At 41.5% G+C, this 14563-nt stretch overlaps 1 protein-coding gene across 1 annotated transcript; it reads left to right on the top strand.

The window, feature by feature from the left end:
- The first annotated feature begins 1220 nt into the window (after window positions 1-1220).
- On the top strand, window positions 1221-14476 carry usp53b (ubiquitin specific peptidase 53b). Its single transcript, XM_049721166.2, has 17 exons — window positions 1221-1479; window positions 2721-2902; window positions 3194-3357; window positions 4321-4413; window positions 4488-4622; window positions 4844-4957; window positions 5024-5106; window positions 5308-5413; window positions 5771-5917; window positions 6150-6299; window positions 6372-6540; window positions 7825-7947; window positions 8094-8769; window positions 9150-9211; window positions 9899-9977; window positions 10167-10948; window positions 11424-14476. Exons 2-17 carry the CDS (start codon window positions 2818-2820, stop codon window positions 11498-11500), a joined length of 3045 nt encoding a protein of 1014 aa, XP_049577123.1. The 5' UTR covers window positions 1221-1479; window positions 2721-2817; the 3' UTR covers window positions 11501-14476.
- Window positions 14477-14563: the final 87 nt, after the last annotated feature.

Genomic DNA, 14563 nt, shown 5'->3' with positions numbered 1-14563 from the left:
CACGTTCCACTTTAATTGGACTGACTGTACGTGACACTCATCTACTCGCAAAGACTAGACTGTGACTAGATCTTCACCTTTTCACATTTTTTGTGGTGCTCATTCCCAGGTATTCACTGAAAAAATCCTAAAAACAAATTGTCCATTTTTGTGGTCTTTCTGAAACGTCTTTAGATGCTGCAAGATGTTAACAAAGCTACGTAGGAATACTGATACAATTACTGAAACTTGACTATTTTAATAAATGATTAGTCAGTCAATTATTTTGATGATTAATCAATGAATCGGATGTTTTAATTTCCATCCTTGTGTTCAAAAACAGGAAATTAAATATATAAAAATAAATTCTATATAATTATATAAAATATAATAAAATAAAATAAAAAAAAAAAAAAAAAAAATATATATATATATATATATATATACACAAAATAAAAATTTTAAAGGCTGATGGAAAATAATATTGCAAGTCACTCAAATATCGTGCACAGGTTTAAACAGCATTGCTCTTAAGTGTCGAAAAATTGTATCAAGTTAAATATAACTGAACTGTACTAGGGCAGTGAGTCTTTAAAGGACCACTAGAGGGAGCCAGAGTACCACTAATGACCCTAGTAGCACAATTAGAATTTAAAATATTTTGTGATTGTATTTACATTCTCCATCTGATTAGCCGACGACCATTCCAAAGTGTGCCCCTCCAAAACCCTGATGAGAACAAGAGATATAGAAAATGGATGGATCCATTCAGATGTTGTATCGAGAGCAGCTGCGTGATGTTGAACGTAAAAAAAAAAAAAGGACTCACACGTGTTATTTGACTTGCAATATTCTAAATATAGCATCACGTTACCTGGCATTTGCGCCTTGACAAAGCACAGGCATGTGGAGAGGGCTCCGTCCCCACACTGCTGCATGATTATGAAACGGGCGCAGTCATGTGATGTCTTCTCTCATCATCATCATGACAAGTTGCAAGTCTGACCTTCCTCCTCTTCCTCCTGCTCCTCTTCACGCGCGCTCACGCACGCAAGGAGGGAGGGGGGGGGGGGGGGTGCACATAACAGCAGTGCACTTGAGGCTACACTAGGGGCGGAGTTTGACCTCCCAAGTCTCCAAACATCACTAATCCGCGTCGGACACTCTGGCCACAAACCATCACTGGCCTCGTTTATCACTCACACACTGAGGGTGGGGGGAGAGAGAGAAGGGATGGGTGGGGGGGAATTTTAAGCGAAATTAAAGTGTCCCGGGCACCAAGCAGAGGGTTGAGGCTGCAGCCCTGCGTGTCGGAGGGATTGCCAATGGTGCACTATGACAGATAGTGCTGCGCGTATCTGCAGTAGGCGCCCCTCGTACTAGCCCCGTGTTGGATTCGCAGGATTTGGCGCAATAAAATAAAATAAATAGAAAATAAAAAAGAAAATAACCGATTGGATTCTTGCACTGCTATCGCATCTTGGAGGTTTTGTTTCAAAGGTAAGTCCGCACCGCACGACTCTTGTTTTGCTACGAGGAGCTTGCCATGCAAGTTGCGACACGTTTTTTTTTTTTTTTTTCTGTGTGTGTTTGTTTTGCCATGCTGGGTGCACGCTCCTGCAAAACTGCAGCTTGTTTTGAATACACACATGATGGAGATGCATGTTATTTTTGATGCAAATTCAGCACAGAGAAGGCAATACAAATGTTGTTATGTCATACTTGTGTAGATATTACACCCCCCCCTTTCCTATTTTTTCTTTAACGGCATCACATGGTGTCACAGAGTGCACGGCACAAAAACATGTGGGGCCACTAGCGCTCCGGGGTGACTTAAATTATACTCGGTGAATATTCCTTTAGTAGACTTGCAGGGACAGTAATGAGTGGAATCAGTATGTTCATTATGGGTTCAATTTGCATGCCAAAGTCAAAATCGTGACACTTTTTAAAAAAAATATTTAGGTTATGTCCTTGTTTTTATTGAAATTTAACCTTTATTTTATCTTTTGTTTTAATTTTACTTTTAGATTTTTATTTTTTTAAATTCTTTATTTTTATTAGATTTTTGTATTCATATTTTATTCATTAATTATATTTACATTCATTCTATCGCATGGTGTCATAACTCAAAAGTGTCATTTAGAACTGCTCTCTATTATTATTGACGGGAGCTCCCCTTCCTCATCTCATCTGTCGATAAAAGAATATTATGTACAAAGCTTTTTGAAATTTTTTAAAGGTGCTCTCACAGGATTGTAAATGAACGATCCAGTTCAAATTTTTAATCTTAAAAATTAAAATAAAAAAAAGAAACATTTCCTACCTATTAGCATAACCACAGAATACACTAATAATGCTCAACTTTCCTAACTTGGTCTTGCAATAAAACACTGTGAATAAACCCAACCCTTAGTTTGTAAACATCTGCCAAAATAAAGAATAATATTATTTCAGGCTATACATGCTACTGTTTAAAGTATACACGCCACATTTACTGGCACAATGGACACAGTCTAATGGGATCCCGTATAAGTGCTGTATCAACAACTCTGCCGGGGTCAGAGTGATGCAGTGCAGTTGTACACCACTGCAAAGTACTACAAAGCTTCCACGTTGCCAAGATAATACAGTTTCAGTGTCCATCTTTTTTTCCTCACTCATTTGCGGCAGGGCTCGTCTCTACCCGCACCGATTCGTCCGATTATGTCTTCGGGTCTAACGGTTGCCATACCTTACAGACCCATGGCCTTTCAATGTGAAGGGGCACACGTATGAAGATGCCCTGCGGCTGAGGCCGAGAATGCTTTCAAGCAAACGCTCGACGGGAGCGTGGCGATGAGATGGATGGAGCCAAAGACCAACCAGCTCCCACATCCCAGCATGTCCAACGGCAGCAAGTCCCCCCCGCAGTCGGGAGAAGGTAGCGGATGTGATGATTCACGTGGCACGTGTCCAATTCAGTCATTTGGATTAGTGATTTCATGAAGTAAACAGTGTCCAACATGAAATACAAAATATATCCACTTCTACTTATGGTGCCGTGCAGTCATGATAATAATAATCCTTCTGAGTGTGCTATGTGTGTTCACTCGCACAATACGGACTGCTATGGTGAAAAATACATTCGGCGGCCATCTTGGTTTCAAACAGCAGAGAAATAATTTGGTTGTTGTTTCTTACCTTTATAAGAGGCCTGGTTGTGTGTTTTCAGCTGCAGGATCTAACTCTATGGCATGGGTGAAGATGTTTAAGAAGCCTGGCGGAGGAGGCCTAAAGAAGTCCTACCAGCCAGGCAGCATGTTATCTCTGGCGCTCACCAAAGGCCTCCTGAATGAACCTGGGCAAAATAGCTGCTTCTTGAACAGTGCTGTTCAGGTGAGCTCTCTTTTTATTTTTAGTTTTGCTCCTAGGAAAAGCAACAACTTACTGGCTTTAGCTTAGCTGGTTTTAAGCTAGCTACTTTGCTGGCTGTAGCTAGTTGTTTATTTTGAGCTCTTTTTTTCCTACTTCATCTAACATAGGTACAAATAAGCAATTCTTTTTTCTTTCCTTTCTTCTCATGTGTCTCATTTTTAACTTTTCAAAAGCTCCTGCCTTCATGTACAGCCATACTGTATCGTCATTGGTCGAATGTTTAAGCCTCTGATTCATTGATTGGCTGGTGTACATGCCTGTCATTCTACACCTTGCCTGTGATTGGTTGGGAATTGTTTTCTTTTATTCAGAATATATAGATATATATTCAATTATTTATCAAATATTATGGTCACGTGTAATAACTAATACATATAAAATGATCATTCAAGATTCTGAGGAAAGGAAAATAAATTAGGACTAAAATTAATTTGATTTTAGGTAAACATTGCACCACATTATCAGTCCAAATAATGCATTCACATTAATTTATTCATCATCCTGTCTGACCCATTTTTCATGGAGGGGAGTTTGTGCTGTGAGTGTGTGTTCTAGATTACTTATCACTGATAAGTGTAATGTAACATTACATTTAAAAATGTTTTCATTAGTTGTTTAGATTTAAGGACAAGAAGAATGTGCCAAAAAATTCAAAGGCATAAGATTTGACAATGGTAAAATGTTGCTTAGAATGAAATGAATAATTAAAATAAAATAATAAAAACAATATTTGACTTTTGGAAAAGTATGTCCATAGGCAAGTGACAGCTCAACATGCTGCTTAGATGTCCAATCAGATTGCCTGTAAATCTTAAATGATTTTATTTTTTGGTGGGCTCTGACAATGTTTATCAACATTTGACACCAAACTTCTGTGATATTTACAATTAAAGGTGAATATGAGTACTTGTTCACGCTTTCCAGGTGCTTTGGCAGCTCGACATTTTCAGAAGAAGTCTGAGGCACCTCTCAGGGCACTTTTGTCTGGGTGATTCCTGCATTTTCTGTGCATTGAAGGTTCGGCACCATTACTTTGCATTTTGAAGGTTTTGTTTTTTTTAATCTGACTGAATTTATTTTTTGTTTCCCAGAGCATATTCAGCCAGTTCCAGCAAAGTCGTGAGCGCGTACTACCCTCAGACAGTTTGCGTAACGCCCTGGCCGAAACCTTCAAAGACGAGCAACGCTTCCAACTCGGCCTCATGGACGACGCTGCCGAGTGCTTTGTATGTTGACAATTAAATTCTCAAATATGGAACAAAGTCAACTGACAGGCGACCAATCAGGAAGTAGATTTTTTTTCCCCATAACAACCTCTGTGCTTTATTTCACTGCACTTAAATGATAATTAAACATTGTCGCTATCAGATTACATTTCCATGCCTTTGAAGAATCTTATCATGAGTAGGAAACAAAAAGCTAAATTTGATCTAATTTGATACTTTAGGAGAACATCCTCGAGCGAATTCATCTGCACATCGTCTCAGACACGGCCACCGACTCCTGCTCGTCCAAATCTTGCATCACCCACCAGAAATTTGCCATGATGCTTTACGAGCAGGTACGTAACCCATTGCCCCGATTGCTCTCAAAATGTTTTACTGTAAATATTTCTTTTCCGTTTCAGTTTGTGTGTCGGTGCTGCGGGGCGTCGTCGGACCCCCACCCTTTCACAGAGTTGGTACACTACGTTTCAACAACTGCTCTATGGTGGGTACTTGATTTATTATAGCCAATGACACCCAACACCTACAAATTTTTCATGTTTATTGGCAATTTTTCTCGCTTTTTGTGGTTTATCTTCTTAAACCCAGTAAAAGAACAGATTAATCTCATATTATTTTTATTATTGTGACACATTTCATTGTCATTAATCTTCTGCCTGTAATGTACACTTATTTTTTTGCACAGCCAACAGATGGATCGCACAATGGCGAAGACCGAGCGTCTCAGGTCGGACATGTTTGGAGAATTGCTGCAGGCGGCAAACAACACAGGCGACCTACGTAGCTGCCCCGTATGTTATTTTACTACAATTTCTTCTGCAACAAAATGGCGCCAGTTACAACCGCTTCTTCACTTCCTCCTTTTATCACATTTCACACGATGGTGAATGAGTGAACTTTTAAGAACTGCTCCTCTCTGTACAGTTAAAGGAAATTGTGCCAGTGCTGGTGTTAGGATATAAATAGCAGTCAGGGCTTAGCCTTTGTTTTCTCTCTCATCTGTATTTGTTGCTGCTTCTGTCGTCTTCCATTGTTTTAGTGGGGAAAGATGCCCCGCCCCTTTGGAACTGCTATTGTGTTAACACTGTAGACTCGGTTTTGTAGGATTTTAATATTCCTCTCACACTTCTTGTGACCATCTCTTTCAGAGAGACTGCGGTCAAAGCATCAAGATCCGTCGGGTACTCATGAACTGTCCGGAGATTGTCACCATCGGATTCGTTTGGGACGCAGAGCAATCCGATTTGACGGACGATGTCATCCGCTCGCTTGGCCCACGATTGAATTTGTGTGGAGTAAGTTGTTTCGAAAGTATGCCGGCAAACTGACTGAAGGGAAAAGAGAAAGATGCTACTATATTTAGCATAAGTACCGTATTTTCCGCACTATAAGGCGCACCGGATTATAAGGCGCACCTGATTATAAGGCGCACTGTCAGCTTTTGAGAAAACTGGAGGTTTTTAGGTGCGCCTTATAGAGCGTAAAATACGGTACTTTTCAAATATTTAAATGTTTGTCTTTATTTAGCTTTTCAACCGCGTCACGGATGAAAACGCCAAACGGAGCGAGCTCCATTTGGTGGGAATGATTTGTTTCTCCAGCAAACACTACTCAGCCTTTGCCTATCACACCAAATCTTCCAAATGGATGTTTTTTGATGACGCCACTGTAAAAGAGGTGAGAGCCGGTGCTGTGTGTTTTAGCTAGAGTGAGTTAATTGCTCTTAAAGCCAAGCGTTCTTATTCCCAGATTGGCTCTAAATGGAAAGATGTGACTTCTAAATGCGTCAGGGGACATTTTCAACCACTTCTTCTGTTTTACACTAATCCTGAGGGGACACCGGTATCTAACGAGGATGCGCCGAGGCAAACCACCATGTGTCCTCGATACAAAAGTCAAGTCAACGGTGAGACGTCAGGTAAGACCGACACTTTATAAATAATTGTCAAATTATCCTATTCGATGTTATTTTAGCTTGTGTAAATACAAATTATGGTTCGCTAAATAAAATTGTGTAAATACAAAACATGGTTAGCTAAAAAAAAAATCAGTTCTAATGCTAAAGCAATAAAAAATCCTATCAATATGCTAATGAAACATTAGCATTAGCTTCCAGGAGTTTTATTTCTTCAAATAGGTAAAATTATAAATAGGTAATATTACAATATTCAAACGCACATATTGTTATTTTTTCCTTTCCATAATCGGCCAGTCCTAATGCATGCCGATTAAAAAAACAAAAAAAATGATCGTATTCTGTTTATCTTGACAACAGTGAGAGAGCAATTCTAATGAATTAAATCCATATCATGATTTGAAAGCATCACTGAAGAAAATTCTGATGGGACCTTCTAAACGGGGAGTTGTGGCTGTATTCAGGATTTGGGTTAATGTGCGCCGGTTTGAACTTGACATGAGGATGATGCCTCTGTCGCACGCAGATTACCACCCACGCCTTCCTGCCTAATCCTTGCTCCTGTGGCATACTCCTCATGCGCTTTCACTAGTCTTAGCCCGCTGCGTGGACATTTCACGTTTGGCCAAGCTTCATTTCACCGCTCGTTTGTTTTGACAATGGAGTCGTGCCAGTTCTCGTGGATTATTTTGCTTTTTTGACGTTTTGACTGGCATGGGACATTTTGAAGTATACCTGCCCAATAATGAGTCTATCTTTTTCTAGTTAGCATCAGACTATATGAGAGGGATAAAACATTAGCGCTTGAAGTTTATATAACTGTTGTTGTTCATGCTGCGCCAGGGAGACAAAAAACACCACAGGCACGTTTGTGAACTTGTCAGTACATTTAGCAGAGTTAATGATGCTCTTGCATTTTTCACTTTGCTAATGAGGCTCCTGCATTATGCAATCATTCCGCGCAGCACAAAGGAAGGAGGTGAGTGTGTTGTATTGTGTGCTGCTCTCATTTAGGAATATGATGGAAGAGTTTTTTTTTTTTTTTTTTAAGGCCCTTTTTTCGACTCGCTTGATCTATTTCCACATGCACCAGATGCTCACCGATGTCATCCTGCTTTATTGTTTGGCAGCAAATAAATCATAGTTCGATAAGCACCAACGTTGAATTTATAAGTCAAAGTATCACGCTAAGTAGGGTAACAAAAATATACTTTGGGTCGAGTAATATTAATATCATGAAGTGGACCGTTGTGCCGCCACTCATCTGCCTCTTTTTTTTCTTTTCAGTGAAAAATCCCCTTGGCAGTCCAAGCAGATTCCAGGAAGCTTTTATGGAAAATTTTCAGAGAGTCGGTGAAACCACAAAAAAGGACCGAGGGCACACAAGAATAGATGCATCCCAACCTAAAGGTATAACATGAGGAGTATCATGGAAAAATAACATTTTAATTATTAGTCTTTTAATAGCTTTGTCTCAGAACAACCTAGTCACCTCCCAGAAAATCAAAAGTTGGGCTAATTAAAAATACCACTGATGCTTGAATTGTGTTCCATAGACATGACCCACACAAGATCCTCGTCTCCTCCTGAGAATGGCCCGAGGGAGCAAAAATATAAAAGCTACTACCCCCGCATGGACAAGTCAGCCAGTTATTCGGGCAGACCTTCCCAGGAAGCTCGCGGGCAGTTCCGATCCACGCAAGCCGGCAGGAAGAGCCATCTCTCGCCCAGTCGCTCCGATCAGGACAGCTCCCGGGATCAATGGGAAAATGGCGGGAGCGGAGGAAGCCGGAATAAGTGTAAATCTATTTGGAGACCCGTCCGCGAGGTGCTAAATGTGGACACTGTACTCAACGAGCTGGAGCAACGTCGTCAACAGCAACACGACAGCCCTCGACGAGCCAAGACGGAACAAAGTCGGGAGTACGCGCGAACCAGGGAGGATCGCAAGCAGAAGTGTCTGATGACCATTTACGAGGACGAGCAGCGTCACGAGACCGAGAGCCACAGCTCGGTGGAGTCGGACAGCAGGGCCACGCAGCAGAGGGGCGGCAGGTTGACGGGGGGCGCCAAGACGCTGCTGCGGAGCGACACCTGGACCATACAGAGAACCGAGTCGGGATACGAGAGCAGCGACCGGCTCAGCAGCGGATCCACCAATCCTGACTCTCCAGGCGTTGACGGATTTGCGGTTAAAGAGCAGAGGTCGGCCACGGAAACACAGTTCCAAAGGTAAGAAAATTGTTTGAAGCAAATATTGATCATTGACAAATATGTAACAATTTTATAATGATGGATGGATTCAAAACAAATCATACAATTTGATATTTTAGCGGGTTTCTGGTAGCCTACTTAAAATCTTTCGGTTTCTATTCGCTGGCTTCGTTGTTGTTTGTCAGCCCCGAACTGGAAATTTGATTGGGTGGAGCAAACTGTTTTCTTTTTATATCACATTGAAGTCTTCTTTTTAGAAGCGTAATTGATCTCAGCATGAGCCAAAAATAGCATTGTTTTCTTCACTTATGAGGACGTAGATTCAAGGTCACTCAAAAGGAAATAATGTTTCAACATTTGGCCTCAATGTCTCCATGAATTGTTCTTTTTGCTTTCAGCCATCTTCACCCAAAGGCAGGCGATGCAAAATCCAGCGTGCCGTCCTCACCGTCACACAATGGTACGTTCCAAGTATTTCGTTCCAAGGCCTCCTCATCTTTTCCTGGCACCATAAAATTCTTTAGTGCCCATAAAGTTGGAATAAATGCGCACGTGTGTTCAGTCAGCAGTAGTTCAGTGTTGTAGTCTGAGGGATTTTTTTTTTCACTAGGATAAAATGCTCAGGTAATGGATGGATTATCTGCAGCAACAAAGTGGTGAGGTGATATCTTGCGCTTCCAATGATGTTCAGTCTCTGTAAATGAAATGAGGTTGGCATCTCATCTTGGACTGTCTTTCTCTAACCTCCTCACCCAGCATCCTTTAATCTGATGATAATCCCACCGAGCTCATGCAGAAAGCACAGCTGGACACGGCCGCTGGCTCCGTCACAAATATCTTTCGGTGACGCCGAGCAATAGCTTTTATCCTGCGGGGCAACTGCCAGGGGGGAAAATAAATAAATAACACATCTATTTTTTTTTTTTTTTTTTAAAAAGGCTTGGAATTCACCGCCATGCATGCCCGGTTCTGACGTTAGCATCCAGCTGTGTGCCAGTGTCGTGAGACTGACACCTTGCTGATGCTGCCCCCTTGTGTCAGTCTTGTATTAGGAATGACTTTCGAGCTATTCATCTTTCCCCATCTATCCAATCTATCTTTTTATGGATGGATGGAAATATGATGCATTGTTTCTCCTCTGTTGCAGGCAAACATCAGGCTAAATCTCAGGGAAAGAATCACGACCAGGTTTCACATTCACATCTTAAATGCAGCCCGGGTTCAAGGTATTTATTTAACAAATTTCTCCTAAACTTTGTATATTGTTTATCATCCAGGTCGTTATAAAGATTGCATGAACATAGCAATCCCGTTTTCAAAAAAGAGAACTGAAAAGGGGCCCAGTGGTGTGTGAATTCTCATGCCATTCTCTCTTAATTGATACAATGATGTCATTGTTTGTGACTGTTGTGCAGGCGTAAATGCAAGTACACGTCGTCCAGTACTTGCAGAAAACCTTGCGAGCGGGAGTGCCTGGCTGCAGATAACAGGCAGAGTGAGCAGCAGGAGCTGACAAGCGGTCGAGGCCACGCGGGGGAGTGCTCGGCCTCGAGGCACATCACCAAGACCAGCAGCTCCGAGTGGAACAGCTCAGACGACCTCGCCCTCTCCGAGCCCGAGGACAGAGACTCTTGCCGCTCCGGCGACGCCGCCGCGTCCGACCCGCAGTGTCCTCACGTCCCCCCGGCGTATCGCCACTCTCCCGGCAACGACCCCCAGCGGCAGCTCGGAGCGCCGGGTTCGGCCTCGCCTCACCTTCGACCCGGGCAGCGGATCTCGCCTCATCAGGACGAACCGAGCGATGCCGCTTTCCGGCCCAGGACGCTTCAAGAACCCTTCCAGACAAGCCCTCGTCACAGGAAGCCCGATATCTCCGGCCTGCGGACCTTCTCGGACGCCAGTTCCAAATCGGGCTCCGACCCGGAGAGGAGCACGCCGTCGTCGTGCGAGAGCGATGACAGACCCACGGCAGGGTGCCGAGCGGAGCGGGCCTCCAGCACTCAGGAGGTTTCTCTCACCACTTACTTCAACGTGGACAACTGCATGACGGAAACGTACCGCCTCAAGTACCACAACCAGAGGCCTCTGCTGCTGTCGGCCACCGTGCCGCGAGCCGCGGGCCCGTCTGAGCGCAGGGACGCCTCGCACAGCCTCTCGACTGACACGCAAGATGCGTCCAAAGCCAAACCTGAATCAAGTAAGTCCTTTCCGACACTCGCGTTCTACAGTGGTACCTTGAAGCTCCACCGCGATCCACTTTGGACATCTAAACGTACATTCCATTACTTTTCAAAATAAAATTTCCCTTCCATCCATTTCTTACAGCATTTGTCCTCATTAGCCGAGTTCTGGCCAATCACAGGTCTTCTCTCAAAAAAGCTGTTTAATGCCACTCCTAGTTCAAGTCGGCTAGCTTAATGCTAATGATAATACACACTGGAAACTTAAGTCTAATATTAGAACACAAATGGTGAAGCAACACATTTAGACAGTCACTATCACAGTACTCACAATTATATATTCTTGTAGTCTTTTGTGGCGGAACTTTTGTGTGATTTTTTTTCTAGAATCAGTGTAATCCCAAATGATCAAACTTTTGGAACTTCAAGGCATCACTGCAATCCTACAAATGAGTGTGATGGTTGACGTGCCTTCATTTATGTTGTTTTTAGGCAATACGAGCAATAAACCCACCGCGAAATGGAACCCAGTGACAACCAAAGGTTTGGATGAACGAGGCTTTTTATAAGTCGAACTATATATTTTTTTTGTTTACATGCTTTTACTGTGCAGTCATATGAGATTGAAAATGAATGCCAAAGAGTTTACAGGGGTGGATATAAACTATGTGGACAAAAGTGTCGGGACACCATGTTGTCACACCTGCAGGGAATGAAAATGTGCTGCTCTAAAGCGTCAGAAGGTGTCACGATATTGGACTGGTGCGGATGTTATTGAGCTCAAATACACACTGACCTTAAGTGGGATACACACAAAACAAGGTCAGCAAAGAGCAGTAAGCACACACTTTTCCCCGTTATATACGGGGGGGACTCACATTTAACAGTTGAGAATGCTAAAAATAAATCGTGAGATACGTTGTCAGGTTTAATGTTATCTCGGATCCGGCGGTCAATCGCAAAGTCTACACTATCGCAGTTTTTACGACATCGACTGGTCACATTGTGTCACTCCCCCTTATCGCTTCGTCCAAAATGGCGCCACTTTATCGCTTCTTTTAATGACCTGCCTGCGTTAATGAGTGACGGACGATCATGCCGATGTGTCATTTTAGCGATTAAAAATCGATTTCAAAGCCTCCATGTTGGGGCTATGTACAAATAAGTTGCATGCCAGCAGCCAACAAACGATGCAACTTTTTTTTTTTTTTCATTGTTCTCCTGATCCTCACTTATTCAATTATACTTCTTTTTTGGTGTGAAGATGTTCGCTGAATAATACCAATGAAATTCATACGCCAATCCGATGTCATGCGGGGAGATAAAAATCCCAAAGTGTCCCCAAATTCTCCAAATGTGCATGTGGCCTTTACCAAGTCTTACTATTTTGCCTGTTACAGCAGAAGCATGCGCATGAAAATAATCCAAAACAACATAAACTATCTAATATTTATTCAAACGTACTAATCCGATTGCTGTTTGTAATTTCAATTTTTTTTAATCACTTGAATGTTCTTAGTCTCTCGTTTATACGAATGCATCTATTGTAAATATGACCGTATGAAGCAAATAATGGACTTTTCCGGAATTATACTATGCATTAAGCTGATAAGGTTATTTTGACATTTGTAAAGATTTTGTTACATCTGTAGCCTCCCAGAATATATGTAAAAATATGTACACTCATCGAACGCATCATTAGGTACACTTGGGTCGGATTCTAAGTCTGTTCAAGTCGTGTGCGCTTGTGTCCTTGGGCAAGACACTTGACATGCGAGCCGATTGTGCTGGTGTGCTTCTACTAATGGGTTGATTGTTCCCTTTGTGCTGTTTTAGTGGATTATTAGAGCCATTGTTAGACACACCGATGATGATGTAGCACCTTCATGACGTTTTTTCCCTCCTTTGTGTACAGAATTGGATTACACTTTCTTGTATTTTACACTAAGCGTGTCTTCCGTTGCATCACGAGTGCCTTGACATTTTTACGAGTGACACCATGTTTGTTGGTGTGAAGTGGTGACGCGGGATGTGATGTCAGAAGTTTTCTTCCCCCATTACGTAGTGCAAAAACGTACGGCTGGGATAATGGTGAAAATTATTTATCCAGACGTATGTTTTCTAGAGCGCTTGTCCTTCCTAGCCAATCACATCAGGGCGAAGCGGAGATATTTTAAGACGTTATTTCACAGCATCCACATGACATCATTGCCGCATCATTACCGTATTTCCTCAACTAGTGGCTTTTTTTTTTTTTTTTAAAGAAAGCATCTAAAACAACTCAAAATAAATCACTCACACTCTTGCATCTTGATAGATTGTGTTCAGAGAGCCATTACTAAATTGCATAGATGCTAATTATTAGCGCGTGTATCTATTGTCCCATACTAGTTGAAGCTATCTGATTGTTCTAGCAGCATGAAACCTCTTTTTCAAGAATATTTCCAGCCTTATTGTGACAAATCTATATTCTTCTTTACTAGTTTTATTTTTCTTTAATTTATTTTAAGGAAGCAACAAATTGGGACACACCATTTATTTGAGCAAAGACCACTGCATGAAATCTATTTTTCAAGAATATTTCCAGCCTTATTGTGATAAAGAAAAAATCGATATTCTTCTTTACTAGTTTTTTTTAATTATTATTTATTTTAAGGAAGCAACGAATTGGGACAAGCCATTTATTTGAGCAAAGACCACTGTAGTAGCAAAATTTCATTAATTAAACCAATTCTTTTTGCAGGCAGCCTTAGATTTTCTGACTCGTATCCTTATCCAATGCATTCCCGTCATGACTTCGCAATACTCACAGACCAGTTGAGTTTCCTTTTGTTTTCTTTCATTCTTGAACGTCTCTGTTGATTTGCATGCGCGTCGTGGTTGGCTTTCCGACTAAAGTTTGACGGACTTTATGGTTCTTGCGTTTCAGAATCGTTCGCTTAAGTTTGCTTTCCGAGTGTCATTTTGATACAACTCGTGAGGAGGCTCACGGTGAATTGACTTGATCAAACACCGTCGATTTCACAAGGTCTAAAAACTTTCTGTCCGTGCACTTCCGGGGGCGTCTTTTATTCTAATAAAAATCCACATACCAATCAAATCAGCGTACTTAAATCGTAACTAATCAACAAACTATACAAACAAATTAAAAACTAAATTACTACTAATCATTCCTCTGATTTATTAAACCCCAAAGATACTCATAATTATGTTTTTTTTAACGATTTGGCTAACCACTATTTGAGGAGATACGGTACATCCGATTTTATTGAAAACGTTTGGAGGTGATTTACACACGTTCATTTTTCATCCCTATACACAAAAATTGTGTATTATATTTGTGCGGTCGTGGTTCTTTGTAGTAGCGGCCGATGCTGCCTTGTGATGGATGGGTGTAGTACATGTGGATCACATCTTTGTGCGAGTAGCATCGCCGTTTTGGGAAAACAACGTCCAGAATCTGTCTGCACTTTATATTTTTGTAGATAATATATATTTATTTTTTATTTATTACTGTTGAATAAATTATTGTATCACTCTGAAAATGGGTCATTTTTTTTCCCTGTCTTTCTTGATCAATTTTGGAAAACCAAGACCAAAAGTATTTTCTTTCAAATCTTTACATATCACCT

The sequence above is a fragment of the Syngnathus scovelli genome, chromosome 5 (assembly GCF_024217435.2).
Source record: "Syngnathus scovelli strain Florida chromosome 5, RoL_Ssco_1.2, whole genome shotgun sequence".
NCBI classification, from domain to species: domain Eukaryota; kingdom Metazoa; phylum Chordata; class Actinopteri; order Syngnathiformes; family Syngnathidae; genus Syngnathus; species Syngnathus scovelli.
This window is presented reverse-complemented; position numbering and strand designations above follow the sequence as displayed.